The sequence below is a fragment of the Chaetodon trifascialis genome, chromosome 4 (genome assembly GCF_039877785.1).
Source record: "Chaetodon trifascialis isolate fChaTrf1 chromosome 4, fChaTrf1.hap1, whole genome shotgun sequence".
Lineage (NCBI taxonomy): Eukaryota > Metazoa > Chordata > Actinopteri > Chaetodontiformes > Chaetodontidae > Chaetodon > Chaetodon trifascialis.
The window spans coordinates 188959-216315 of NC_092059.1; the positions used below are offsets into that span (position 1 = coordinate 188959).

General features: G+C 43.9%; 1 protein-coding gene across 1 annotated transcript in view; it reads left to right on the forward strand.

The window, feature by feature from the left end:
- grin3bb (glutamate receptor, ionotropic, N-methyl-D-aspartate 3Bb) overlaps positions 1-25676 on the forward strand; it is an 86286-nt gene extending 60610 nt beyond the window's left edge. Inside the window, exons 3-9 of the mRNA XM_070960522.1 lie at positions 5531-6623; positions 8319-8464; positions 13862-13977; positions 20535-20686; positions 23670-23834; positions 24490-24557; positions 24821-25676. Coding sequence (XP_070816623.1) covers positions 5531-6623; positions 8319-8464; positions 13862-13977; positions 20535-20686; positions 23670-23834; positions 24490-24557; positions 24821-25571 — 2491 coding nt within the window. The 3' untranslated portion in view covers positions 25572-25676. The remainder of the gene's footprint in view (positions 1-5530; positions 6624-8318; positions 8465-13861; positions 13978-20534; positions 20687-23669; positions 23835-24489; positions 24558-24820) is intronic.
- Positions 25677-27357: the final 1681 nt, after the last annotated feature.

Below are 27357 nucleotides of genomic sequence, written 5' to 3' on the forward strand. Positions count from 1 at the left end.
TCTGTGTATTTCCTGTAAATGACTGTCACTTCTGCTGTCGAGATTAGTCAAACTCACACAAAACAAAGTGCAACAGGACAAACTACACAAGCGTCCCTAACCCTAAACAGCAGGTGATTCTGTCCTCTGACTGAGTCTCCAGTCGCTGCCATCAAACCACCAGAGAAGAAGAGACACACTTTCAGTTCAGTTTTATTTGTATAGCACCAAATCACAACAGAAGTTGTCTCTGGACACTTTCCATATAGAGCTGCTACAGACTGAGCTCTTTATCTACAGAGGACCAACAATTCCCTCATGAGCAGCACTTAGAGACAGTGGCGAGAAAAAACTTCCTTTTAACAGGCAGAAACCTCAGACAGAACCAGACTCTGGGTGGGCGGCCATCTGCCTCCACCGGTTAGGTGAGAGAGGGAGAGCAAGAGAGGGACAGACAGACAGACAGACAGACAGACAGACAGACAGACAGACAGAAACTTCAATATGGTAATAAATACAAAAATATTTAATAATGTAATCTTACCAATAGCTTTATATGGAAATGAAGTCTGGGGCCCGCTCAGTGGCTTGGAGCATGACTCATGGGACAAACACACAACAGAGGCCCTCCATACTGAATTCTGTTGAAGAACTTTAAACGGCCAAAGGAAAACACCAAACAACTCCTGCCGAGCAGAACTGGGCTGTTCCCATTACTGCTAAATATGCAAAATGGGCAATTACATTTTGGACCCCTCTAATTTCAAGACCAAAAGACACACTTCCATTTGAAGCACTGAAAACTGAAAGCTGAACCCTGAAAACAGCCCTCTCAGTCTGCTGATGGTGAAGTTGACCAACCACCCCCCCACCCCCCCACCCCCCAGCACTGATTCAACACAACACAACAGAATTTAACAGATTATGGCTCACTCAAAAGATCCATATTGAGAACAATGGAGAAATGAAACAAAACCCCAAAGTAGACTAAACTGTTATTGACCCTAAACAGAGAATATAAAGTGGCTGAATGTCTGCAGTCTGTCAGAGATACGAAGCAGAGACGGATCCTGACCAGATCCTGGTCAGTGACCACCAGCTGGCAGTAGAAACAGGAAGACACGGACAAACATGGCTGCCCAGAGACAAACGTACATGTGGTCTCTGCTCGACAGGGAGGTGGAGACAGAGATGCACGGCCCAGAAAATCCCAGATTTCCTGATGCTAACTCCAGAGGGGAAACTGTCAGTGCACCTGGGTGAAGGGACAGCAGCTCCTGTGGCAGCTAAATATGTCTCTGCCTGCCACAGCCTGAGGGGCTAAAACCACCATAAGACCCCAAAATGTAAAGAACTAGACTGTGTTACAATCGACTGCATCAGTAGCATAACATGCATATATGACAGCTGTTTATTTAATATGTATATAAAATATGTAGTATATGTGACCAGCCACGAGGGGGCATTTGGAGTTATTTACAAATCCTGAAAGTGTAGTTTCTACGCTTTCCAACGATGTCTAACACATGGAAATCTGAAAATATTTGAAGAAGATGTGGCCATTTGAATGTAGGCACTGTAGATTCTCACCTAGGGGAGCCAGGTAACACAGTGCTGCTCATTGCATGTCATTTACATAAGTCCAACCCCCTACTGGTCTAGCTGTCAGTGACATCTGGTGTCTGTTAGCCTGCAGGACAGAAACCATTGTAGTCGTTTGAACCGTGGTTATCAAATGGAAATGGAAATTCTTTTGTTACAAAAAGCCCCTGAATAAAGAAATCAGAATCAGAAAAGCCTTTATTGCCAAGTACAGTTTTACACATACGAGGAATTTGCTTTGGTTGGTGCATGACACATCTAGTAAAAAATAAGCTGTTAAAGTAGTAAAAAATATAGCAATATGAATATATATAGGCACAAGTCTTTTTTTTTTTTTTTTTGAAACACAGTCTGTTTTTTCAGAAAGTCCAAGCAGAGCGTTAATGTAAGGCATAGAGTTATGGCAATGTCAATGTGACAGATGAGGCAGAGGTGAAGTGTGAAGAGTGTCGGGTTGTTGAGCTCTAGGTTGTTCTGGTTACACGAGGTCGCCAGATGGTCAACCTCCCACCTGTAGGCGGACTCGTCGCCATCAGAGATGAGTCTGATGAGGGTGGTGTCGTCCGCAAACTTCAGGAGCTTGACAGACTGATGACTGGAGGTGCAGCTGTTGGTGTACAGGGAGAAGATCAGAGGAGAAAGAACGCAGCCCTGAGGGGATCCGGTGCTGATGGTCTTTGTGTCGGAGATGTGTTTCCCCAGCTTCACGCACTGTTTCCTGTCAGACAGGAAGCCACCTGCAGGTGGAGTCAGGCACACTCAGCTGGGAGAGCTTCTCCTGAAGCAGGGTTGGGATGATGGTATTAAAGGCAGAGCTGAAATCCACAAACAGGATCCTGGCGTAGGTTCCTGCAGAGTCCAGGTGCTGGAGGATGAGGTGGAGGGCCAAGTTGACTGCATTGTCTACAGACCTGTCGGCTCTGTAGGCAAACTGCAAGGGGTCCAAGAGAGGGTCGGTAATGCCTTGAGGTGTGAGAGCACAAGGCGCTCAAAGGACTTCATGACCACAGAGGTCAGGGTGATGGGTCTATAGTCATTAAGTCCTGTGGTCCTTGGCTTCTTGGGAACTTGGATGATGGTAGAAGACTTGAAGCAGGCTGGCATGTGACATGTCTCCAATGAGGTGTTAAAAATGTCTGTGAACACTGGAGACAGCTGATCAGCACAGTGCTTCAAGATGGATGGGGAGACAGAATCTGGTCCAGCTGCTTTCCGGGGGTTCTGTCTCCTGAAGAGTTTGTTGACGTCCCTCTCATGGATGGAACGAGTCGTCACTGAGGTGGGTGGTGAGGGGGAGGGGGGGACCTTTAAGGTGGGCATTGGTGGAGGTGACTGGAGCTGGAGCTGTTGGGGGGTGTCGTGGGGGATGGTTGCTGGACTGTCCCTTTGTCTATCAAAGCGGCAGTAGAACTAGTTCAGGTCGTTGGCTAGGCATCAGTCGTTGGTGGAGTGGGGGGCTTTAGGCTTGTAGTTTGTGATCTGTCTGAGCCCTTTCCAGACAGACGCAGAGTCATTAGCTGAGAAGTGGCGTTGGAGCTTCTCAGAATACAGTCGTTTAGCCTCTTTCACCGCCTTGCTAAACTTGTACTTCGCCTCTTTGAATCTGTCTTTGTCCCCACTCCTGAAGGCCTCTTCCTTTGCCAACCTTAGCTGTCAGAGTTTGGCTGTGAACCAGGGTTTGTCAGTGTTGTAACTCATCCTGGTGCGTGATGGGACACAGCAGTCCTCACAGAAGCTGATGTAGGACGTCACAGCCTCCGTGTACTCATCCACACTGTTGGTAGCAGTCCTGAACACATCCCAGTCAGTGGAGTCCAAACACGCCTGGAGATCCTCCACACTCACTGGTCCACTTCCTTGATGAAAAATGAAAAACAAGAAAGGTAATATACTTAAGAGTTAGAAGGAGCAAATGTAGATGCTTATTTCTAATATTAAATAAAATACAATAAATTCTGTCACTCTGCGGTGCTGTGGGATGGATCAGTCTGTTGCTGAATGAGTCAAGTCAAGTCAACTTTATTGTCAATCCTGCTATATGTACAGGTTATTAGGAGAGGCCAGCACTTGATGATCATAAATTCCACGAGTGTCTACAAATCACCACAGCGTCTTGACACCAAGCATCCCTGATATAAACACAGACCCTGCCGCCGTGGGTCTTACCTCCTTCAATGAGGGCTCTGTCTGCTCGGTAGCATGTTAGCCGGTCCAGCTGGATGGCGGAGTCCAGTATGCTGTTATTGAGCCATGTTTCCGTAAAAACATAAACAGAGCACTCTCTCACGGTCTGCTGGGTCAATCTCAGAAGGTGTATATAGTCCAGTTTGTTGTCCAAGGAGCGTACATTGGTGAGTACGATAGATGGTATAGCTGGCTTGTGTGGATTCGCCGCTAGCCTAGCCCAGATATCCCAGCGCTTTCCCCACTTCTGCCTCGTCTCGCATCGCCTGCAGCGCTTCCTGTGCGGGTGCGCTGCAGTAGTCGGGCCACCAGAGTAGGTTGAGGTCGAGTAACTGCTTAGCGTGTGCCGGGTTTAATTTGCAGATTGCTGTGTTGCCATTGTCAAAAAGAGTCCCATGGCTGTATGTGCGCATTGGGACAAGGAAGCGCGAAGAAAACATAAAATCACTCGAACACGCCGACAAAGACAAACATGCAGACACCACATTATCAGGACAGAGAGGAGCCGCTGCGTCCGCACGTGCCGCCATCACTACTACTACTCTTCATTGTATTCTTCATCGTCTGCATCTTCAGCTAAGGTCAACTGTAGATTAGGGATGCTCTCCAGTGTAATGCAGTCGCTCTCGTCAATTTCTTCAGTTTCATCTTCTAGTTTGGGTTCAGAATCAGAAGTAAGATCAGCGTCAGCATAACCAGAAGCTGCATAAGTAGTCATGTGGTTCCTTTTAACGTGCAGCTGATTGGCCGAAAAAAGAACGGAAGCACATGAATAGCCAAAAGAAAGCTAATTGCTAATTTACTGTTGAATCGCCACAACCCCAACTAGGACTGAGAATTTCCTCTAAAACAATAAATGAATCTTTTTGCTTCATGTTTAGTATGTGAATCTTTTTCTCTTTAATGTTTAATATTTAAACCTACTTCTGCTTTGGCAACGACATGTCCTTGTTCATGCCAGTAAAGCAATTTGAATTTGTATTTGACACAACCAGACGAGATCAGTCAAAGGTCAATCAATGAAAACATGATGGAGATCAATCATTTCTGTAAGTCTCGTGTGGTCATGTGAGGAAGGTTACAGCCACCTCCTCATCGCTTTCTGCTCTTCGCTGAAGAAACGAGTGACGCTTAAGTCACATGTTCAGTGTTCATTATCATTTATTCACTCAGTCTGTTTCTGGTTTTATCCAAACAACAACTTTAACACCTCAGACAGGAAACGCTTTTTTACACAAATTTAAATTTAAAAACAGAAACACACTTATTGTTACTGAACATAGAAGCTAAGAACTTCCAGGGTTAATGTAGCCATCACAAATTTATGCTCTGAGCATAGTTTGAATGATTGAATTGCTTGCTGAATGGCTCCAAAGTCAAAGGAGATGAAAACATTGGTAAATGTCTTCACATTGGGTCAAATCTATGTTTTAGTGTTTCAAACACACTGCTCAGCTGATCACTGAGCAACTTCCTTCAGTAATTAACATACTGTAAATAGTATGTGGACTGAGTAAACTTTGGACTTTTGACAAACAGACAGGATTTTGTTTTGGTTTATTTAGAGCTTGTGAAGCTTGACTGTTGCCGTCATCAACTAAAGAGACTTAGAACCGGCAGAATCAAAACCAGCCACATGAGAGTTCAACTTGAAAATACAAAGGTGACAACTTGCTGCATAGAATGACTGAACTGACACCATGTTTTATAGGCCCCACCCCCAGCAGGTCTCTGTGATATCTATTGTTTTTTTTCTGTCCTTTAGGTTCCTGTCCAACACATCTTTCTCCGGTCTGACGGGTCCTGTCCGTGTCCACCAGAACCAATCTCAGGTCCTCACCTCACAGCGTTTCCACATCTGGAGCCTGCGGCGGGATGCGCTGGGTCAGCCCACCTGGGTGACAGTGGGCAGCTGGGAGGGAGGTCAGCTGCAGGTGGAGGACCAGGGAGTCTGGCAGGGACCCAAACCTCGGCTCAGGGCAGAAGGGACAGGTGGGAGGACCAAGGGGCGCTGGAGGGCGGGAATGCCAGTGGTGGGGAGTCGGGTCCGGGTGGTGACTCTAGTGGAACATCCCTTTGTGTTCACACGGGATGTGGACGATGAAGGCAGCTGTCCCGCTGGTCAGTACTGCCTGGACGCTGGCACCAACAGCTCAGAGACCCTGGAGAGGTTCTTCAGGGAGGTGGCAGGTGGGAACAGCAGCTTCCTGCCTGCAGACTACAGCAAGTGTTGCTACGGGTACTGCATCGACCTACTGGAGAAGCTGGCAGAGGACCTAGGCTTCGACTTTGACCTTTATATCGTCGGAGACGGAAAGTATGGCGCATGGAAAGGGGGACGCTGGACTGGGTTGGTGGGTGACCTTCTGAATGGACTGGCAGACATGGCCGTCACCTCCTTCAGTATCAACTCAGCTCGGAGCCGGGTGATCGACTTCACCTCGCCTTTTTTCTCCACCAGCCTAGGCATCCTAGTACGCAGTAAGGACACAGCAGCCCCCATTGGAGCCTTCATGTGGCCCCTGCATTGGTCCATGTGGGTGGGCATCTTCCTGGCACTGCACATCACAGCACTCTTCCTCACACTATACGAATGGAAGAGTCCATATGGCATGACGCCTCATGGGCGTAACAGGGTGAGGGTGTTCTCGTACTCTTCAGCTCTGAACCTTTGCTATGCCATCCTGTTCGGACGGACTGTCTCCTCCAAGACACCAAAATGCTGGACGGGTCGATTCCTAATGAACCTGTGGGCCATCTTCTGCCTGCTGGTGCTGTCCAGCTACACCGCCAACCTCGCCGCTGTCATGGTGGGGGAGAAGACCTTCGAGGAAGTGTCAGGGATCCATGATGCTAAGGTGAGGTAACAAAGTGCTTTAAACAACTTGTAAAGTCTTTATTCTTTGACTCACATGTCAGAGACCCAGAGCAGTTTGCAAAATTACCATCATCATCTGTTTTACTCTACAGAGAGTGACATCATCAAACAGCAAGGAGCTAATTAGCATGGAGCTAATTAACAGTAAATGTTTAAAAAGGTTTTAGTGCTAATTCTAGGAATGCTAATACTGTTGGAATGATTCTATAATTCACTGGACAACACTCATAAAGATTTGGTGAACTAAAAATATTGAAGAGCTTAGCTGAGATCTGAAATATTATGGGATGCATCAGTGTTTTAGCTGTTGTGGTCAGGTTTCTGTGAAACCTGCTGGATTCAGCTTTAGCTGTAGTTCTTTAAGATCTGCTGACACTAACATGACACAGACTTCAGCGGGTTCCAGACCTCCTTTTGGTGATCATCAAACTAACTTCAGTCTGCTGTCAGTTTGCTTCACCTTACTGTGACTTTTTTAACATTTGTGTCAAGTTTTCTGATTTTCCTAACTTTGGTTTTTGTTCCTGGTGTTAGGAGACACTTTGACATCACACAGGCACAGTTCATGCAGTGGTTAGTGCAGCTTTAACTCTGTCCTGTTAGTGTTAAAGCTGTTTCTGTATAATGATGATAACCCTTTAAAAATGTCTGGAATTTTCAATTGACAAGGAAGGGAGCTGACAGGAAATGTGAGACATGAAGGATAATAACAAAGAGACAAACAGAAGATGTTGTGGCTGCACAATGAGCATTTCCGACCTCTGGACCACCAGGACGTCCCAATGAATCTAATGATTCATTATTCAGTGTTAATGGGGAGGGAACAGAGGTCATAATGATTCTGATAAAAAAAACCTAAGACTTGGTCTGTGCGTTGACCTCAGACTCTTTATTCTTTCACTTTCTGCTCTCTGTCGTGAAATAATTACAGATACCTGCCTCTTCCCAATTACACTTTTAATTCAGCAGCTGACTGAAGCATGGAACCCGGCTGCGAGTGTTTAAACAGCTGGAGCTGCAGGGAGATGGCTTTTTTTGGGGGGGGGGGTAATTGGATGTTGCCCATCTGTGTGTGATTAGTTTTTTATTTTTAATGTAGAGAAGCTCAGAGTGCAGCTCTGATCTGCTGCAGCTTCCCAGCAAACACTGTGACATCGTTTCAACATCTTCCCCAAGACATCCAATTATGTTTCAAAAATAATTCCAAAATAAAAGATGAACCTACTATTTCTGACGGTGTCATTACCATCATCAAGATCTCTGCTTTATGTGCATTCTGTAGCTTTAAACATCTATGTGAACAGCTTCATACTCAGTTTGTAATTAAATGGTCCAACTGACATCCTGGTCTGACCTGGATGGTTTTGCACAGAGAACTCCTCAGATGTGTTTGAAAGGTTTTTGAATTCCATTTCTGGTGAATCATATTATTACCAAACATGAGTCAAATTGACTTAGCTTGATTTTCTGACCACATTTGACCAAAGATACATAACATATCTGAACAGTTTCTCATGTTTGTGTAGTCGACTATCAAGTAGATAAATCATCTCCTTAACTCCTGTTTTAATTCTTCTCTGTCTCCTTCTCCTTCCCTCTTCTTCTTCTTCTTCTTCTTCTTCTTCTTCTTCTTCTTCTTCTTTGTCTTCCTCCATCTTCTTCATTGGTTTATTAGCTGCATCATCCATCATGGGGTTTTCGTTTTGGGACGGTGAGGGAGAGCAGCGCAGAGGATTACATGAAGAAGAGTTTTCCAGAGATGCACGAGTACATGAGACGCTTCAACGAGCCGACCACACCTGACGGAGTCGCCACTCTCAAGTAAGAGAACTCACAAGAACAGATGAGAACAAACCAGGACAGGCCAGAAGAGATGAGACAAACAAAAGCAGGCAACATCTGATGAGATAGGCAGGACAGACAAAAACAAACAAGAAAAGACAAGACAAAACCAGTACAGACAAAAGCAGAGGACAACAGATAAGTTCAGTGTTTGTGTTGAACATAAGTACCGTAATCTGTTTCTGTACATGTCTGATTGTTCCAAAGTAATGACTAATAAACAGTGAGTGTTCAAAAAGTGACAGTTTTAATGAAGGACACAACAGTCTTTGCTTTCATTTAGAGTCTTCCTGCAAACTGGATGAGGGCACAGACGTTTGAAAGCTGACTAGCTGTCCGAAATTAAAGATCTCCACAGCATCATTGTCCATCTCTCTCATCAACAGCACACAACTTTTTGCTCTCACACTGATTGTTGCCGCTGGATGTATAAGGTGGCACAGTGGCAACACTGTCGCCTCACAGCTAGAAGGTCCCGGTTCGATTCCCGCTGTGGGCGCTGGGGCCTTTCTGTGTGGAGTTTGCATGTTCTCCTTGTGTTCACCTGGGGTTTCCTCCTTAAAAGGAAGCAAGAAGATCACCACCTGACCAATGGTGACAAAAGAACTGGGTCCCCAGGCGCCTGTCGGCTGGCAGCCCAACACTCCTGGTCTGCCGTGGAGGAAGGATGGACCAAGGACGGGTCAAATGCAGAGAAGAATTTCACAAGAAGCATGACGTGTGCAGTTTCCCTCCCTAACTCTGCATGTGCGCTAATGTGACTAATAAAGGTTGTCTTCTTCTTCTTCTTCTTCTTCTTCTTCTTCTTCTTCTTCTATAATGATCGTGATTTAAACTGTGAGCTGCATGAAAGCTGTGAGCTGGCTATAAAATGACCTCGATACAGATTGAGCTGGATGCAAACTGTGAGTTGGATGTAAACTGTCAGCTGGATGTAAACAGTGATCTGTAAATTCCTTTGACCTAATCTATTTACGTCATTTACAGATAATTGTTCAGTTTATTTGACATCACCTCCCTCAGCAGATCAAGTCACACTGAAAAACACACGTTCCTGAATGAAGCCAGATTTACAGACGCTTGAGAAGAGAAACATCAGTTTCATGTGTGTCTGGTACAAAGTGATTGTTCACCATGTTTGTCTGATGTCCATGATTTCTGCTGAGTTGTTGAGCGCCCCCTTCAGGACAAAGGTTAGTTCCACAGATCAGACTCTGAGAACAGATAAATGTTTGTTACTCATCTGTTTGAACACACTGATGAACTCTGTGTGTTTTCAGGCTGAATTCCATCAGACTGTGAACTTTAATCCATATACCCATCACCCATAAATAATCTCTGCTAACACACACACACACACACACAGGTCTTCATATCCTTTGCAGCTTCACTTCTCACTTTGTTCTGACATTAACAGCTGACCTGAGACCTGAACTTTCTGCTCAGGTTTATCCAATCACATTGTCTGTGTGAGTGCAGCCAATCAGGAGCAGAGTTCAGGGTCCTTTATGTTTGGTTTCCATGGTGACAAGCTCTGTATGTGGAGCTGGAGATCTGAGAGCAGTTTATGACTGAAACCACAATTAAACATCAGGGCCCAACAGGTACAGCAAGCTGATTGGCTGCTTAAATGTCACACACCTGAGCAGGTGTTCACTAACACAGGACCTGCTGACAGACTGTAATAAAGATGTAAGAGCTTCTCAGTTGACAGTAAAGTACAAGTTAGTCGTCGTGGTCTGTAGTTGCTGTTGTACTTTGTCGTGGTCTGTAGTTGCTGTTGTACCTTGTCGTGGTCTGTAGTTGCTGTTGTACCTTGTCGTGGTCTGTAGTTGCTGTTGTACCTTGTCGTGGTCTGTAGTTGCTGTTGTACCATGTCGTGGTCTGTAGTTGCTGTTGTACCTTGTCGTGGTCTGTAGTTGCTGTTGTACCTTGTCGTGGTCTGTAGTTGCTGTTGTACCATGTCGTGGTCTGTAGTTGCTGTTGTACCTTGTCGTGGTCTGTAGTTGCTGTTGTACCTTGTCGTGGTCTGTAGTTGCTGTTGTACCTTGTCGTGGTCTGTAGTTGCTGTAGTACCTTGTCGTGGTCTGTAGTTGCTGTTGTACCTTGTCGTGGTCTGTAGTTGCTGTAGTACCTTGTGGTCTTTATTTGCTGCAGTTGCTGTTCTTTACTGTATGTTATCGGTTACTGTAGTTGCTGTAGACCATGTCATTGTGATCTGTTGTTGATTTCTGTATTTACTTATTTCAGATCATCTGCCTGTTGTGTTCACTGTTACTGTCCCCAGTTTGGAGGCGTCTACCTGTGCTCCCACTCACTGGGTGCGCACTTTTAACTCTTTAACTGCCTCCCAGTTTTGCGCTGCTTTTAAGGATTCTCTCCTGTACACCATGGATGACGGTGATCTCAGTGCTGAGGAGCTCCTAACTCAGTTTGACTGTATCTGTACTGAGATTTTGGACTCTGTTGCTCCTCTGAGGTCCACTTTCTGAGCCCTGGTTGAACGACTTTACTCGCTCTCTCAGAACCGCCTGCAGACAAGCAGAGAGGAGGTGGAAAAAGGACCAGCTCCAAGTCTCCTTTGGAATTCTACAGGACACTTTAGGGAATTATCAGAGAGCTGTTAAAACTGCGAAAACTGAATATTTCTCCCACCTTGTGGCCAGTAACAGCCAGAGGCCTCAGGTTCCTGCATAGCTCACATTTTACCATCACCTTCTTTGTGTGAGAATTTTCAAAAATGTTTTTCTAACAAAATTTCTGGTTTTAGTTTTTCTCACACGATGGGTTTTGTCGATCCCTCTGTTCCTCCTTTGTGTCCAGCTGTCTTCCAGCAGTTTGAGCCAGTCTCCTTCCACTGTCTTTACGAGGTGGTCAAACAGCTACGCCCTGCAAACTGCCCCCTTGACAGTGTCCCAGCACGCTTATTTAAAGATGTTTTTAACACTGTGGGATCAACCATTTTATTTCTAATTAATACATCTCTCAGATCTCTTTTAAAGAAGAGAAATCTGGACACTTCTGTTCTGTCCAATTTTAGGCCCATTTCTAAACTCCCCTTTTTATCTAAAGTCTTAGAGAAAGTTGTTTTTAATCAACTGAAAACTTTCTTAGATGATTTTGGTATTTATGAAAAATTCCAATCTGGTTTTAAGGCACGCCACAGTACTGAAACTGCCCTCTTAAGAGTTTTTAACGATCTTCTGTTAACAGTTGACTCTTGAAATTCTGCAGTTTTAGTGCTTTTAGATTTGTCGGCAGCTTTCGACACAGTTAACCATGTCATTCTTTTATCGAGGCTGGAATAGTGCGTGGGCATAAAGGGAACAGCCCTTAAATGGTTTGAGTCCTATCTGACTGACAGGAGCTTCTGTGTTCACCTTGGTGAATGCTCCTCACCATTGGCCCCTCTCTCCTGTGGGGTTCCACAGGGCTCCCTATTAGGTCCTGTATTATTTGCCCTGTACATGCTGCCCCTGGGGTCAATATTTCAAAAAATACCATATCTTGTTCCACTGCTTTGCTGACGACATTCAGATCTATCTGCCCTTAAAGTCTAATTGTGTGGACTCTCTGGAACCCTTGTTTAACTGTTTAAAAGACGTAAAATCATGGTTGGGCTTAAACTTCCTCTGTCTTAATGAAGACAAGACAGAAGTTCTTGTATTTGGTTCTTCTGACAAGCTGGATCATTGTACTAGCACTCTTGGCACTTTAGGGTTGATCACTCATCCCTTTGTTAAAAACCTGGGTGTGTTCTTTGACAGTGCCTTTAATTTCAACAAGCAGATTAGCACTGTCGTTAAAAACAGTTTCTTCCAGTTGGATGCTCACCAAACTTAAGCCATATCTTCCTCGTGGTGACTTTGAGAGAGTCATTCACGCTCTGATCATGACCAGGCTGGACTACTGTAATTCTCTGTATGTTGGCCTCGATAAGTCGTCTCTCCGCCGGCTGCAGTTGGTCCAAAATGGTGCCGCTCAGCTTTTAACTGGGACTAGAAAGCGGGAGCATATAACCCCACCTTTGGCATCGCTATACTGGCTTCCTGTTCATTTTAGAATAGTTTTTAAGGTTTTATTTCTTGTTTTTAAAGTTTTACATGGGTTGGCCCCCCATTATTTAGCAGACCTTATGCAGGTCCACAAACCTATTAAAGAACTGAGGTCGTCCAGTCAAGTGGTCCTGGAGGTCCCCAGATCCAGACTCAGGACTAAAGGTGACCGAGCCTTTTCAGTGGCAGCCCCTAAACTCTGGAACAGCCTGCCGCTGCACATTAGGGCTGCTCGGACTGTGGAATCTTTTAAGTCCTAGCTGAAGACCCATCTTTACTCAATGGCTTTCAGTTTGGTTGTGCGTTGACATCCTGACTGCATATATTGTTTTTCTTCATTGTATGTTCATGTATGTTCTTTTTGCAGTGCTTAGAAGTCTGTGAAGCACTTTGGTCAACTTTGGTTGTTTTTAAATGTTACTGTAGTTTGCTGATTGCTGTAGTTGCTGTAGTACCTTGTAGTTGCTGTCTTTTTTTGCTGTAGTTGCTGTTTGTTATTGTCCGTTGCAAGTTACTGTAACTCCTGTAGTACCTTGTAGTTGATCTCTGCTGTTGCTGTTGTTGCTGTAGTACCTTGTCATTGCAGTCTGTAGTTGCTGTAGTATCTGTTTCTTGCTGTCTGTGTTTGTTGTAGTTGATTTCCTTACTATAGGTTTGCCAGTCAATGTAGTTGCTGTAGGATCTTGAGGTTGCTGTCTTTATTTTGGATACTTGCTGTTTCTTACTGTCCGTTACCGGCTACTGTACTACCTCGTAGTTCAGCGGTCTCCAGCACAGGGCCATTTGGTACCGGGCCGCATAAGAGACTGAACAAAAAATATTTTATTGATTATGAGTCTGAAAGAAATATTGAAAATCAGGTGCATCCACCTGTGCCTATGTACACATGTCGGTCACGTGATACGGTAGTAAAAAAGTAAGACCACAAGCTAGCAAAAATAAGTAAAAAACAAACGTCTTTGGAGAGCTTCTTCGGAAAGGGGAAAAGGCCAAATGATGAGACAGAAGAAGAAGAAGAGCCTACAACTTCCAAGAAAAAGAAAGCTGCATTTAAGAGACAATATCAGCAGTCCTACTTAAAATACGGGTTAACCGCGTCAGGTGATTCTCATGCACCAACCCCGCTCTGTGTAATATGTGGCGACAGGCTCACAAATTTATGCCAGTCCATCAAAATACTGCTTTACATGAAACCAGTCCGTGGCGTAAAAAAGGTTGGGTAGCACTGTTGTAGTTGATCTCTGTAGTTGCTGTAGCACCTTGTAGTTGTTCTCAGTATTTGCTGTTGTTGCTATAGTAACCGTGTTTCTCTGTGTTGAAGGACAGATCCTCCTCAGCTTGATGCCTTCATCATGGACAAAGCTCTCCTCGACTATGAAGTTTCCATCGACGCCGACTGTAAACTGGCAACTGTTGGGAAACCGTTCGCCATCGAAGGTAAGACAGAGTTTGTATGTGCTGTTGTACTTTTGTCTTTTTCAGGACAGTTTCAGGTTCAGAAATTGGGACTGAGGACATTTTTGGACAGTGAGGATATTTTTTATGGTTCCTTCCTTTGGGTCAAACCATCAAATGTGTTATTGAGGATGCTGAGTTTAGAGGTTGATATTTAGATGTTTATTTACAATGGTTAATGTTGCTGATGCATTATGTCAATGCAGGTCCTCACAAGTGTAGACGTACCAGCATGTCTGTGCGTGTGTTTCTGGGTTTAACTTCAGTTCATTTGCACTGAGTTCTAAGCAATGTTTTTGTTGAAACACGTTTCATGAAGTTTCATCATCTCAACCAATCAGATGAGAGAAACTATCCCCCCTGAAGACTCTCTGACAGTTTAACAGCTTAAAGATTCACTCAAATCTGTTTCCTCCTGCAGAAACTCAAATACTCAAATACTGTCAAGTCAACTTTATCCATATGGCCCAATATCACAAATCACAAATTAGTCACAACAGGGATCATAATGTGCACAGTATACAACCTTCTATCCTTAGACCACATAGTTGTATAAATGTTTACACATTACTACATTCAGTGTTGTATACACTAATTTATACATGCAGAGTAGGATACAGTTACTGTGTTCTGAACTATAAGCACATTTGAAAAGACTGTATCAGTTTTACTTTGTTAAAAATTACAATGAAAGAATCGAAATATCGAGTATGAATGGAAAATTAAAAAACTACACTAGAGGAAGGAAGGAAGTAAGAAAGGAAGTTTTAGGACTTGAACTTCTCAAAAGCAAACCTGCAGTTTACTATATATTAAATGTCCACAGGATCTGGCTGTGTTCAGGCTCAGTCACGGCTCTCTCTCAGCACAAGTGTCCACAGAGCTATTTTGCCAACATAATGTTTTCATGTCTTACCTCATAAATGAAATGTCTGCAGCTCATTTAAATGCTAACAAATGCTTTTTGTTTGTACTTGAATGACCCACTTTTATTGCTTCTAACGTTGTTCGTGATCTCCCTTTTATACAATCTGTAGCATGGCGAATCTCACAGTACAACTATCGTCATTAACTTGTATTTATGTTGACTTCGTCTGACAATATTATAATCATAAAACACTGATTTCAACAAATTGCTGTAAGGTGTGCAAAATGAATGTGATGAATGTGAATGTAAGTTAGAAATGAAAAAGCTATATTGCACTTTGCCAAAATGTTTTAGTGTTTTGTAACTGTAAGTTCAGCTTGAGTCCAGTAGGACTTCAGCAGCCTCCCAGCCCATGGATGTCCATACTGCAACAGATTGAGGATGAGGTAGAAAGTTTGATGGCTGCCAGCTGGACTGGTGTCCTGCCACTTGGTGGAACACCTTGGGAGTATCAAGATGCTCCTCTTCTAAACCAGCATGTTGAGGATGGGGTGAAGTGTCCAGCTCAACTCCTCCTTCAGTCACTGAGCTGCTACTTCTAACCACCTTGTTGGCAGGTTGCTGGAAGACCCTGGCCCTTCCTGTAGAGGCCCCCTGTGTTTCCAGCTGTCACCCAGGTGCACTCCCAGGTATTTATAGGAGTGAACCAGCTCCACATCCTCCCCTAGATGTATGCAGAGGTCAGATGAGGCTTAGTCCTATGGAAGTCTACATTTAGCTCTGTCTTATTAATGTTGAGCTGCAGGTTTTTCAATCAGCACTACCCAACAAAGTCCCCCACCAACCTTCTGTATTCCTCCTGACAGGTAACTGGGAAGGGGGGTAGTGCTGCTCAATTAAGTTCCTAACATGCAGTTTCTCAGTCTTACAAACTGAAGCCCACTGGCCAGGTAACCCCTTATCCAGGAAAAAGGTGAAGTGTTCACCTGCATGGGCCAAAGACTGTACCCCAATAACAGAGGCTGTATGTTGTTAAAAGCGCCGGAGAACATGGTCCTCACTGTGCTGCCAGCATTGATGATGAGCCTACGACTTCAAAGAGAAAGAAAGCTGCATTTAACAGGCAGGAGTCCTACTTAAAATATGGATTTATCACAACAGGTGATTCCCACACACCAAGCCCGCTCTGCATTATATACGGCGATCGACTCTCTAATGAGGCAATGAAGCCTTCAAAACTGATTCGCCACTTGCAGACCAAGCACCCTGCATTAAAAGACAAGCCTTCGGAATTTTCTGAAAGAAAAAAGCGGGAACAGGAAGGACTGAAGCAATTACTAAGGGCCACCACATCAACAAATGCGAGTGCACTGAAAGCATCATACTTGGTGGCTAACTGTATTGCTAAGGCTAAGAAGCCATTCACTGTTGGTGAAGAATTGATTCTGCCCGCCACTAAAGACATTTGTCGTGAACTTTAAAAAGATAGCACAGGTGCCTCTGTCGGCTAGCACCGTTACTCAGCGCATTGAGGAAATAGCAGAAGACATTGAGACACAATTGTGTTAAGGTGAGTTAGATTTTTCATGCACTTTTTACTAATTTTTGTGGTGTATCAGTATCTTATTTTGAAGGCACGTTTAAATGTTACCATAGTGACCAGAGAGCATTAGGGGCAGAGCATCGATGTATAAAGAGAGCAGAGGGGCAGATGGTCGTATCATTTTATTTTGATGTATTTATCCGCCACACCTCAATGGCCGGTCCATGAAAATATTGTCTGACATTAAACCGGTCCTTGGCGCAAAAAAGGTTGGGGACCACTGCTGTAGACGATGCAGTCAATTTGGCCCTCCACTTCATCCTCTAGCACCTGGACTCCGCAGGAACCTACGCCAGGATCCTGTTTGTGGATTTCAGCTCTGCTTTTAACACCATCATCCCAACTCCCAGCTGAGCGTGCCTGACTCCACCTGCAGGTGCATTACAGACTTCCTGTCTGACAGGAAACAGTGCGTGAAGCTGGGGAAACACATCTCCGACTCAAAGACCATCAGCACCAGATCTCCCCAGAGCTGCATTCTTCTTTCCTCTGCTCTTCTCCCTGTATACAAACAGCTGCACCCCCAGTCATCAGTCTGTCAAGCTCCTGAAGTTTGCGGACGACACCACCCTCATCGGACTCATCTCTGATGGCGACGAGTCCGCCTACAGGTGGGAGGCTTACCATCTGGTGACCTCGGTGGAGATGGTTGTGGACTACAGGAAGAACTCAGTCTCACCTTCCCCCATCACCCTCTGCATCACCCTGTGTGACTCCACTATTGACACTGTGGAGTCTTTCCGCTTCCTGGGAACTATCATCTCCCAGGACGTCAAGTGGGAGCCGAACATCAGCTCCCTCATCAAGAAAGCACAGCAGAGGATGTACTTCCTACAGCAGCTGAAGAAATTCAGTCTGCCAAAGACAATGATGGTGCACTTCTACACAGCCATCATTGAGTCCATCCTCAGCTCCTCCATCACCATCTGGTACGCTGCTGCCAAGGACAAGGGCAGACTGCAGCGTGTCATTCAGTCTGCAGAGAAGGTGATTGAAGGTGATTGACTACAATCTCCCATCTCCTCCCTGACATGTACACCTCCGGGACCCTGAGGCGTGCAGGAAAGATTGTGGCTAAAAAAACAGAGTGCGTATTTATATTTATATTGTTATATTTTTTACTTTGTAATTGTTTATTTTTAGAAGATTTGTCATGCGCCAACATCACCAAAACAGATTCCTTGTATGTGTAAAACCTTATTTGGCAATAAAGCTTTTTCTGATTCTGATTCTGATTCTCCTGGGGGAGAGAGCAGGGGGTCCTGTGGTGGTCTGGCCATGGAGAGTATCAGTCTGTCAACAGTCTTAAGCACCACAAGTTTGTAGTCATTGACTTTGGGGGGGCCCCTTCTTGGTTACTGCATTCAGTCATGATGTCTTCCACAATGGTGGGACTTTTTTGTGTCATCGGCACAGGTTTAAGATGTGCTGCAGGACTACACATGCCTTGAGCACCATCACTGTTGAGGACTGTAGCCTTTCCTGGGTGGACTCTTTACAGTCCTTGTTAGCACAATGGTCATTTTAGTTCGTGATCTATTTGATTGGCCTGTCAATGAGGAAAAATGTCTCGGCTTCCATCAGTTTGTGTGATTGTCATGCAGCTTATGGAAGCAGCTGTTAACTGACAGAACTCTGCACCAATCACAGCAGCAGGAAGCTGCTGTGTCCATGAATGGCCTTTCATGTTCAAACTGGTTGACAACACAGATTTCTTTGAACTGTTGAGGGTGACATGAATCATGTGACCATGTGGCAGCAAGATCAAAGTGTCATAACTCTCTTTTTCTAATGCAACACATTTCTAATGCACAAATGTGTGACTTTTAATGCGAAGACTTTTTTGAATTCCATATTTCTTATTAAAACAAGCTGTTTTTCTCTAATCATTGCTGCAAGACAGGGCTGTAATCCTTACAGTTATGAAGTTACATGCTTTGAGTCCTCCATCCTGTTGGTTTCTGTATTTTTAAAGTGTGTCTGATAGAGAAAAGTGTGATCATTGAAACCTGTTGTCTGTCTTATTCTCGTGAAAGTGAAAACTCAGGAACACCTGGAGGGTATTCCTTCAAATTTGACATAAATGCTCACTTGGACTTGAGCATGAACCAATTCGATTGTGGTATTCAAAGGTCAAAGGTCACTGTAACCTCTCAACACATTTTGACCATAACTCAAGAATTCAGATGTTAATTCTGACAAAAGATGTCAAATGTCTCAGAGGATAAAATGATGAAGTGATGACATTTTGTATCCCAAAGTTCAACTGTCAGCTTCACTGTGACATCCTGTTGTGCAGAAACTCTTTTCTGGCCATAACTCAGCAGCATCACTCAGGACCTGAAGGACATTCTGTGACCATATTTCACATTTGTTCAGACCCTGAATCAGTGATTCTGACTCTAATCTCCAAACTGTGCTGATGGTTCAGATCTTCTGTGCGGTCAGTTGATCACATGTGCAAAGCAGTTTAACAGTCTGTAGCTTCTCTGCAGCAGTGTCCATATTTGAAGCATCGCCGTCTAGCAGAAGCTGATTGGTTGAGCTGATGATGGTCTTCAGGTAATTGTCGTTGCTCCATGCGATGAAGCTCTCTATCAGTCCTCTGAAGTGAAGGCGGCATGTCTCCACCTGGACATTATTCACTGGAATCATAGAGAACCTCATTTCACCAACAAAAACACAAACACCTTTAATTAAAGTCCTTCACTACATGTCTGAGACAAGTGTGGACGGACACGACGGAAGCTGTCCCTCCACTGGTTGGAGGCAAACAAACAGGAGGAGATGATTCTAGTTGCTGTTTATTGTTGGATTTCAGGTCGTGGTATCAACCTGTTAAATGCATAGTTTTGACTTCAGAAGGTTCAATAGTGAATGAGACTGAATTTTTTGTTGGTATATGTTCAAGAGAACACCACCCCCTGGTGGTCTCACCAGGTATATTTGGAAAGCCATGAGAGTGTAATAGTTCCTAAGATGAATTATAAGTAATTTGTTTTCATATTTTTATTTTTTATTTTGAGTCTTTTCAAAAGTTTTGAGTTTATTGTGAGTTTAACTTTAAACCCTGTAATGTAAAAGTTTGGGTCAAACTTTCTTTTACTATCAACAACTGAATCAAAGACTACCTGACTACCTGATGACCTGACTAGCATAAAGTTAAAGATGACATATTTCTGTAATATTTCAAATGAGATTACTTTCTTATTTTTGTCTTGGTTGGGTGCCCTGCATGGTCAGTACTTCGTAACATCCCCTTTGACATTTCACAGCTTGTGAAGGCTTTTTGTACCCAGCTGAGAGTCTTTCAGTCCTTCTTTGGAGGATTTTCACTCATTTTTCCTTTCAAACTGTTTTGAGTTCTGTCAGATTCTTCAAATGTTTCCTATCCGCTGACTGAACACAAGCCCAAAGCATGATTAATCCTGTGCCTCCCTGTTGGAGAGGTGTTCTTTTCATGAAATTCTGCAGCCTTCATTCTTCAACCATAACTTGGCTCATTGTCGCCAAAAAGTTATATTTTAATGTAGGCCATCCGCAGGAGTCTATGGTATTGATCTGTTGTGTATTGTTTGGTATTTATTGTTTAGGTTATAGTATCAGTCTTTTGTTTGTGGTTTACTTTTTACTGTTAATTGTTTATTAATGATGTGTAGGTCATGGTTCTTTCCATTTGTTTATCTTTTTTCCTTTGTTCTTTATTTTTTAGATAACGTATTGATCAGTTTAATGCATTACTTTGGTTATGTATTAGTCTGTTGTTTATTGTTTATTGTTCATAATTTATTTTTTGGTTTATCATTTATTTTTTTATTCTTTAGACTGTTTCTTTATTGATCCCAATTTGGGAAATTATTCTGTTGCAGTAGCAATTTAAACACAAAATATATACAACAGTTGTTTAAAATTGTAACAAAATATACATATTAGTCTGTTCTTTTCCGTCTCTTTTCTTTATTCTTTATTATTTGTTGTTTAGTTTACAGTGTAAGGCTGTTATTTATTGTCTGCTGTTTATTATTTAGGTCACAAATCAGCCTGTTGTTTATTGTTTGTTGTTTACAGGTTACGGTATCGGTCTGCCTCAGAACTCCCCTCTGACCTCCAACATCTCAGAATTCATCAGCAGGTATAAATCGGAAGGATACATGGACCTGCTGCACGACAAGTGGTACAAAGTAGTTCCCTGTGGGAACCGAGTGTTCGCTGTCACTGAGGTCAGTCTCAGTGGACACACATGGACATGACTGTCTGCATGAGTGTTTGTATACAGTGTGTAAGAACCAAACATATTAACAAACAAACATATTCTAATGTTTCTCATTGTGACAGTTGCTTCTTTAGTGATTGCCTTCAGTATTTTCTGTCTCGTTTATTGAAAAATGTGAATAAAATAAAAATAGACAGACAGACGGACCTTCCACTTTGGTGTTGGGGGTTTTTCTATTTCTATTTCCTTCATCTTTGATGCAGAGGTAAACTGCTGAGTCTTGACTTAAGGAGATGGCCCTCCTGTTGTTTAATGGTTATTTGGTTTCCTGATATAAGAAACTGTAAAAGAAAATATAAGAAACTGTTTCTGTGTCAGGTGGTTTTGGCGTTAAATGATCTGTAGCACCTACCACAGGGGAAAAGTTGGAACAGGTGGTCTCCAGGGTGTGAGGGGTCTGCAGTGATGCTACCTGCCTGCTCCTCAGTCTGGAGGTGTGTCAGTCCTGAATGGAGCGCAGGTTGGGAGCAACAATCTTCCCAGCAGTCCTTATAGTCCGTCGCAGTCTTTTCTGGTGCTGTGTGGTGGCAGACCCAAACCAGACGATGGTGGATGTGCATAGAACAGACTGGATTATTCCTGTGTAGAACTGGATCAGCTGTTGAGGCAGGTTGAACTTCCTGAGCTGAGCAGGCAGTACATCCTCTGTTGTGCCTTTGTGATAATTGAGGCCATGACTGAAGTCCTCCTTAGGCCCTTGTAGATAGTGGATCCCAGAAACCTGAAGGTTTTCGTAGTGGAAAACATGTTGTTGAGGACGGTGAAGGGGAGCAGTGTTGAGGGACTTCTCCTGAAGTGTACCATCATCTCCACAGTTTTGAGTGTGTTCAAGGTGAGTGAGTGAGCTCCAGGTTGTTCTGATGTACCAGAAGACCAGCTGTTTCACCTCCCATCTTTACGTCACCGTCTCAGATGAGGCCGAGGACCGTTGTGTCGTCTGCAGACTTCAGGAGTTTAACAGACAGGTCTCCTGAGGTAGTCGTTGGTGAGGGAGAAAGCAGGGGGGAGAGCACACATCCCTGGGGGGCTCCAGTGCTACTGGGTGTGAAAGGTTGTTTGTCCTGTGGTTGGTGATGTCCTGCAGTTTCCTCCACACTGATGAAGGTTTTTTAGCTGAAGTGCCTCTTTGCTACTTTAATGTCCTTTGTCAGTGAGTTTCTGGTTTGGTAATCCAGGACTGTCTCCATTGCTGTAGGTCTACTCCTTATCCTGGTGAAGCTGCCTGACTTTAGCCATGAACTGTGGTTTATTGTTGTTTTATGTGCAGAAGGTTTTAGTTAGCGCACACAAGTCCTCACAAAAACAAGTGTAAGATGTCTCAGTTCATCCAGATCTGTTGCAGCAGCCTCAAAAATACTCCAAAGAGTGCAGTCAAAGCAGGCCTCCCACTGTGAAAAAAAAGGTTTACAGTTTATGAATATGGTCTCTAGGTGAAGGCTGCATTTGTAATTTGTAAAACTAAGAAGAAGAAACAGGAGCGCACGGTCGGTGCAAGAGCACTAATCTAATCTGCAGAGTCTGTAAAGATCAGCGCTGTCTCGTCTCTTCGAGCACTCCGGCTGGCTTCCACCATCGTCCCCTGCAGATCCCAAACAGCTGCTTCTCCTCCCAAAAAGAACTTCAGAAAAACTTCCTGGCTCAATGAAAAGTAGAGAAAAAGTCTGACCAGTAGATTTACCACTGTTTAACATTTTCCTCCCAACTGCATTGTATCCAAGAAGGACAACTTGAAATGCGACAAATAAACAAAAACAAAAAAAGTACCAGAGAGCACAGCACTGAGGCGGCCATCTGCGGCATCGTGTTGGCTTGAAGTCATTCTGGAATCTTGGGAGCTCAGACATGTATGGGATGACTCTCCAGGATTCATTCAATCCATGCATTAAAACATAAGTGAAGGAAGCTGTTGACTTAAAAACAGAGAAACCATCCCTCAGCAGAGGAGGGGATCTGCGACAACACCTATCCTTCACCTACAGAGATGTCCTTTCATCCCTTCACAGGAGATTTAACATCTGTTCATGTTTTGGTCTTGTGACAACTCAAGCGACTGTCATTCACACCTGGCCTCAGGTGTCTCCAACACTGTCGTTACACAGCCAGGAACGCCACCAAGTGGTATCAGTGACCTGGATAATAACCCCACAGAGGGTAGATACCTGGGACTCCACACCAGCCAAACAGAACTGAAGAAGCCCCTTGGATTACAATTACAATTTGTCATTTGGCAGATGCTTTTATCCAAAGCAACGTACATGTGAATTGATGAGAGTCAGAATGACCTACAAGTCCACTGTCCCCTGATTCAACCTTCTTTGGATCCTGGATGACTAAGATTCTTCACAAACATGCTGATGTTAGCATTTAGCTGTAGTACTGATGTTTCTTGGTACAGTGTTACAGAGCTGATATCAGAGCTGAAGAAGTTTCTTTCTAAGTGTTGTGTTTTAGTTTTATATTCGTATATTTGAAATATTCAAGTCTATTTTCATCATTTCAACATTTCTTGAGACTCGTCTAAATCTGTTTTTCAATTTTTCAAAAATATTCTAATAAAACTAAATCCATAATGAACCTCCGCTAATATGTCTCCACCTCTCTGCTTCCTTAAATTCAACAAGTAAAGATGCACTTTGTGAATGCAGTGACATAAATCTGATTAAAAAAACACCTTGAGTCAATGAGGCAGACTGAGTTACATCCGTATGGAAGCACTCTGCATTCAGGAAAGAAAATAAAATTATGAAATGTTTTCTTGTAATTGAGTTCATACATCATAATCTTTAGCTCTCTGTAATGCAGTCCATAAAATGCAGCTGAAAAAGACTGAACATGTTTGATCTTTTAGAATACTTTTCTTTCTCTAAGACGTTTGACAGCAAGTGAACTTTTCCTCCAGATGTTTACTGACCTTGTCTCTGCTCTGGCAGACTCTTCAGATGGGGATCAGTCATTTTTCAGGCCTTTTCGTGTTGTTGTGTGTTGGAGTGGGCGGAGCTTTGCTGACTCTGGCAGGTGAACACGGTTTCTACCAACTGGTCCTGCCGCACATCCGCCGCCGACAGAACCTCAAATACTGGCTGCACACCTCACAGGTGAGACTCAGAGTGTGTTTCTGTGTGTTCACTGAGTTTGATGTTGACTGAATTTTTGGGGTTGCTTTCAAAAATAAAAACTTCAGCTTTAGTTTTGAACACATCAGTCCAGCTGATACTTTGACTGGACTGTACTGTTTTGTGTGTTCACCAAAAGCATCATCTGACACAGAGGTCAGAAATGAAACCTGTCTCTCTGCGCTAATATGGTTCATACTGCTGTCTGATAATCATTTTATAATGAATATCTTAAAATGTCTTTAAAATCAATGGTTACTTCTAGTAATTTAGAACACATACGTAGCCTCACAGGTTCTAACCAATCAGGTTTGAACCTGTGAGACTAACAAAGCGTTGAGGTGTTGAAGAAACACTGATGGTCTCTGAGGAGATGTTGAGGAAGTGTTGACACGTCTCTACAGGGGCTCCAAAGAGATGCCAATGAACAAGTGAGATAACGAAGATGTTTCAGGAGGTGTTCAAGTGGTTCTGAAGGGTTTCCAAGGAGGCGCAGAGGAAAGAGACATCAGCACCGACAGCTGTCACCTTACTGCACTTTCATGTTAAACACACAAATGATCCAGCTGTGCCGATGTTGCCTGTTGTTCCTGTTCGGAGGGTTGAAATCTGATCGGACTACTTGTGTGTTTGACAGAAAATCCATCGAGCTCTGAACATGACGTATGAAGATGTGAAGAGGCAACGAGCTGAGAAAGAGAAAAGGTTTGTGTTGGATTCGATGTCATCAAAGTCACAGCAGTCATTTTAAATGTAACAAATTAAACACAAATTAAAAGTAAGTTAATAGAAACAGGTCACTGTTTACTGAGCGGTGCAGTTCAGATAACTGATGAAAGAACGTAGCAAAGGAAACAACAGCTGCACTCACTTGTTTTTGACTGTATAACGTGGAGTCATGAACAGTTCGTCATCGACTGCTGTTTCCAAGGACGACGTGTCATCAGACCTTCTCTGTTTCTGTTCAGCTGTAACCTGCAGAAGTCTCAGCCTCCCCCAGGTCCCCCGGCTCCACCAGCCCCCGGAGTCTCTGCCAAATGGAACAACGAGACCAGCAAGGATGCTGCCGCCAGTGCTAAGGAGGCCCGAGACTTCAAACGAGTCCACTTCAACCTGGAAACCCTCAACACCCGCCGCCTACTCGCTCGCATCGCCTCCTCCGATACCAAGGGAGGTGGAGCCGCATCCGAAGGGGAGGGTCCAGCCAAACCGAGGGTGCCAAACAGCAAGCTCTGTGAGAATGGAGGGCCGGCAGCTTCACTTGCCAGTCTGGTGCTCTCCCTTCCTTCTGCGTCCTCCTCTTCTTCTTCCTCCTCCAGCCAACCCAATACCGCTGCCCTGCCCCCTGTTGCGGTGGCCCCGCCCCCTGTCGCAGTGGCCCCGCCCCAGCCCGGCGAGCTGCAGGAGCTGCAGGAACAGATCGAACAGATGAGGGAAAAGCTGAGGACGGCGCTGGCCAGGAGGGCAGAGATCCAGACTACTCTGGTCAAACCCGTTGCCATGGTGACAAACAACTCGTCTCCAGTCAGGACATCATCAACAACAACAACAACAACAACAACAAAAACAACAGCAACAACAGGGGCCATGCCTGCCCTCACCATGGTGACGCCCCTCCCTGCCAACACAAAGTGCGTGACGACCATGACGGACCCACCTCACAAAGTCTTGTCCAAAGTCCGGCCCCTCCACAGCAGAATAACCAATCAGAGGAGGTGATGCTCTCTGTACTAATCACATGACCCTCTGCACACAGCGGCCATTTTAAACTTTTTTTTTTTTTTTTTTACATTTTATTTCTCACTGTAGCCTGAACTGATTTTCTTAAACATGCAAAGAGATCAGAGCGTACGGACACATCATCATCATTATTATTATTATCATTATTATTATTATTATTATTATAGAAACCATGTTAGACCAGGACGTCATGATGGGGATTTTAATGTCACAGTAAGTTGGAGCTCCCTCCAATCTTTACTTTCTCTGGAGAAAACACCTGACTGCAAAGTAACATTACAGGTTCTCCTTAACTTAATTATTAACCATTAATTATTAGGAGCAACATGAGTACGCCAATAACAATAAGAAAGAAATTTTGAATATCTATGTAGTTTAACATAACATCCACTGGTTTATCTCTTCAAATGCTTTTTATTAATTAAGCAAACTCTTACACTGAGTAGACCCAAAAAGTCTTTTCAGAAACCCTTAACATATTAATGTATGATAATCCATTAATGTGTTACTTGATTAACCTTAGAATTTATAACTTTATTGAAAAATGAGAGTTGTTTGAAGGTATAAATTAAGGGGATTGTTAATGTAATCCATTGTTCAAACCCCCCCCACAAAATATTCAGTTTGACTGATGTGCCCAAACCTTGTAAATCTGTTAAATATCTGAATACTGAATAAGAATTCAATTAAAATCTCATTAATCATCAACTGCAAATATTTCCTAATGTAAACCAAAATCCACGACTCTTAATAATTATAATAATATTCAATTCAATTCAATTTTATTTGTATAGCGCCAAATCACAACAGAAGTTGTCTCAGGACTCTTTCCATATAGAGCTGCTACAGACCAAGCTCTTTATCTACAGAGGACCAACAATTCCCTCATGAGCAGCACTTAGAGACAGCGGCGAGGAAAAACTTCCTTTAACAGGCAGAAACCTCAGACTGAACCAGACTCTGGGTGGGCGGCCATCTGCCTCCACCGGCTGGGTGAGAGAGGAAGAGCAAGAGAGGGAGAGAGAGAGAGACAGACAGACAGACAGACAGACAGACAGACAGACAGACAGACAGACAGACAGACAGACAGGCAGAGACAGAGAGACAGACAGACAGGCAGACAGACAGACAGACAGACAGACAGGCAGACAGACAGACAGGCAGAGACAGACAGACAGACAGACAGACAGACAGACAGACACAGAGAGACAGAAAGAAATGCAGTCAGAGGGAGAGAGAGACAGAGACAGACAGAGAGACAGACATGCAGTCACAGTAACAGTGACAGTGGATGTAATAACAGCAGTAGCAGTTGCAGTGGATGTCAGGCAGGGCCAAGGCAGGAGACGCAGCTGAAATCCACAATCCAGATTCAGACACTGTCCATGGGAACCTGCAAGACGACAAAGCACAGAGACTCCGGGGAAGGAGCTAAGTTAGTAAGACGCCGTGGTAGGACATGAGAGCGTGCGGATGGAGAGGGACAGAAGGACGGAGGAGCTCGGTGTATCTTTGGATGTCCCCCGACAGTCTAATCCTATAACAGCATAACTGGGGGCTGGTCCAGGACCAGCCTGAGCCAGCCCTAACTATAAGCTTTATCAAAGAGGACAGTTTTAAGACGACTCTTAAATGTAGAGACAGTGTCTGCCTCCCGGACAAAGACTGAAGATGGTTCCACAGGAGAGGAGCTTGATAGCTAAATGCTCTGACTCCTGTTCTGCTTTTTGAGACTTTAGGAACCATAAGTAGAAATGCATTCTGG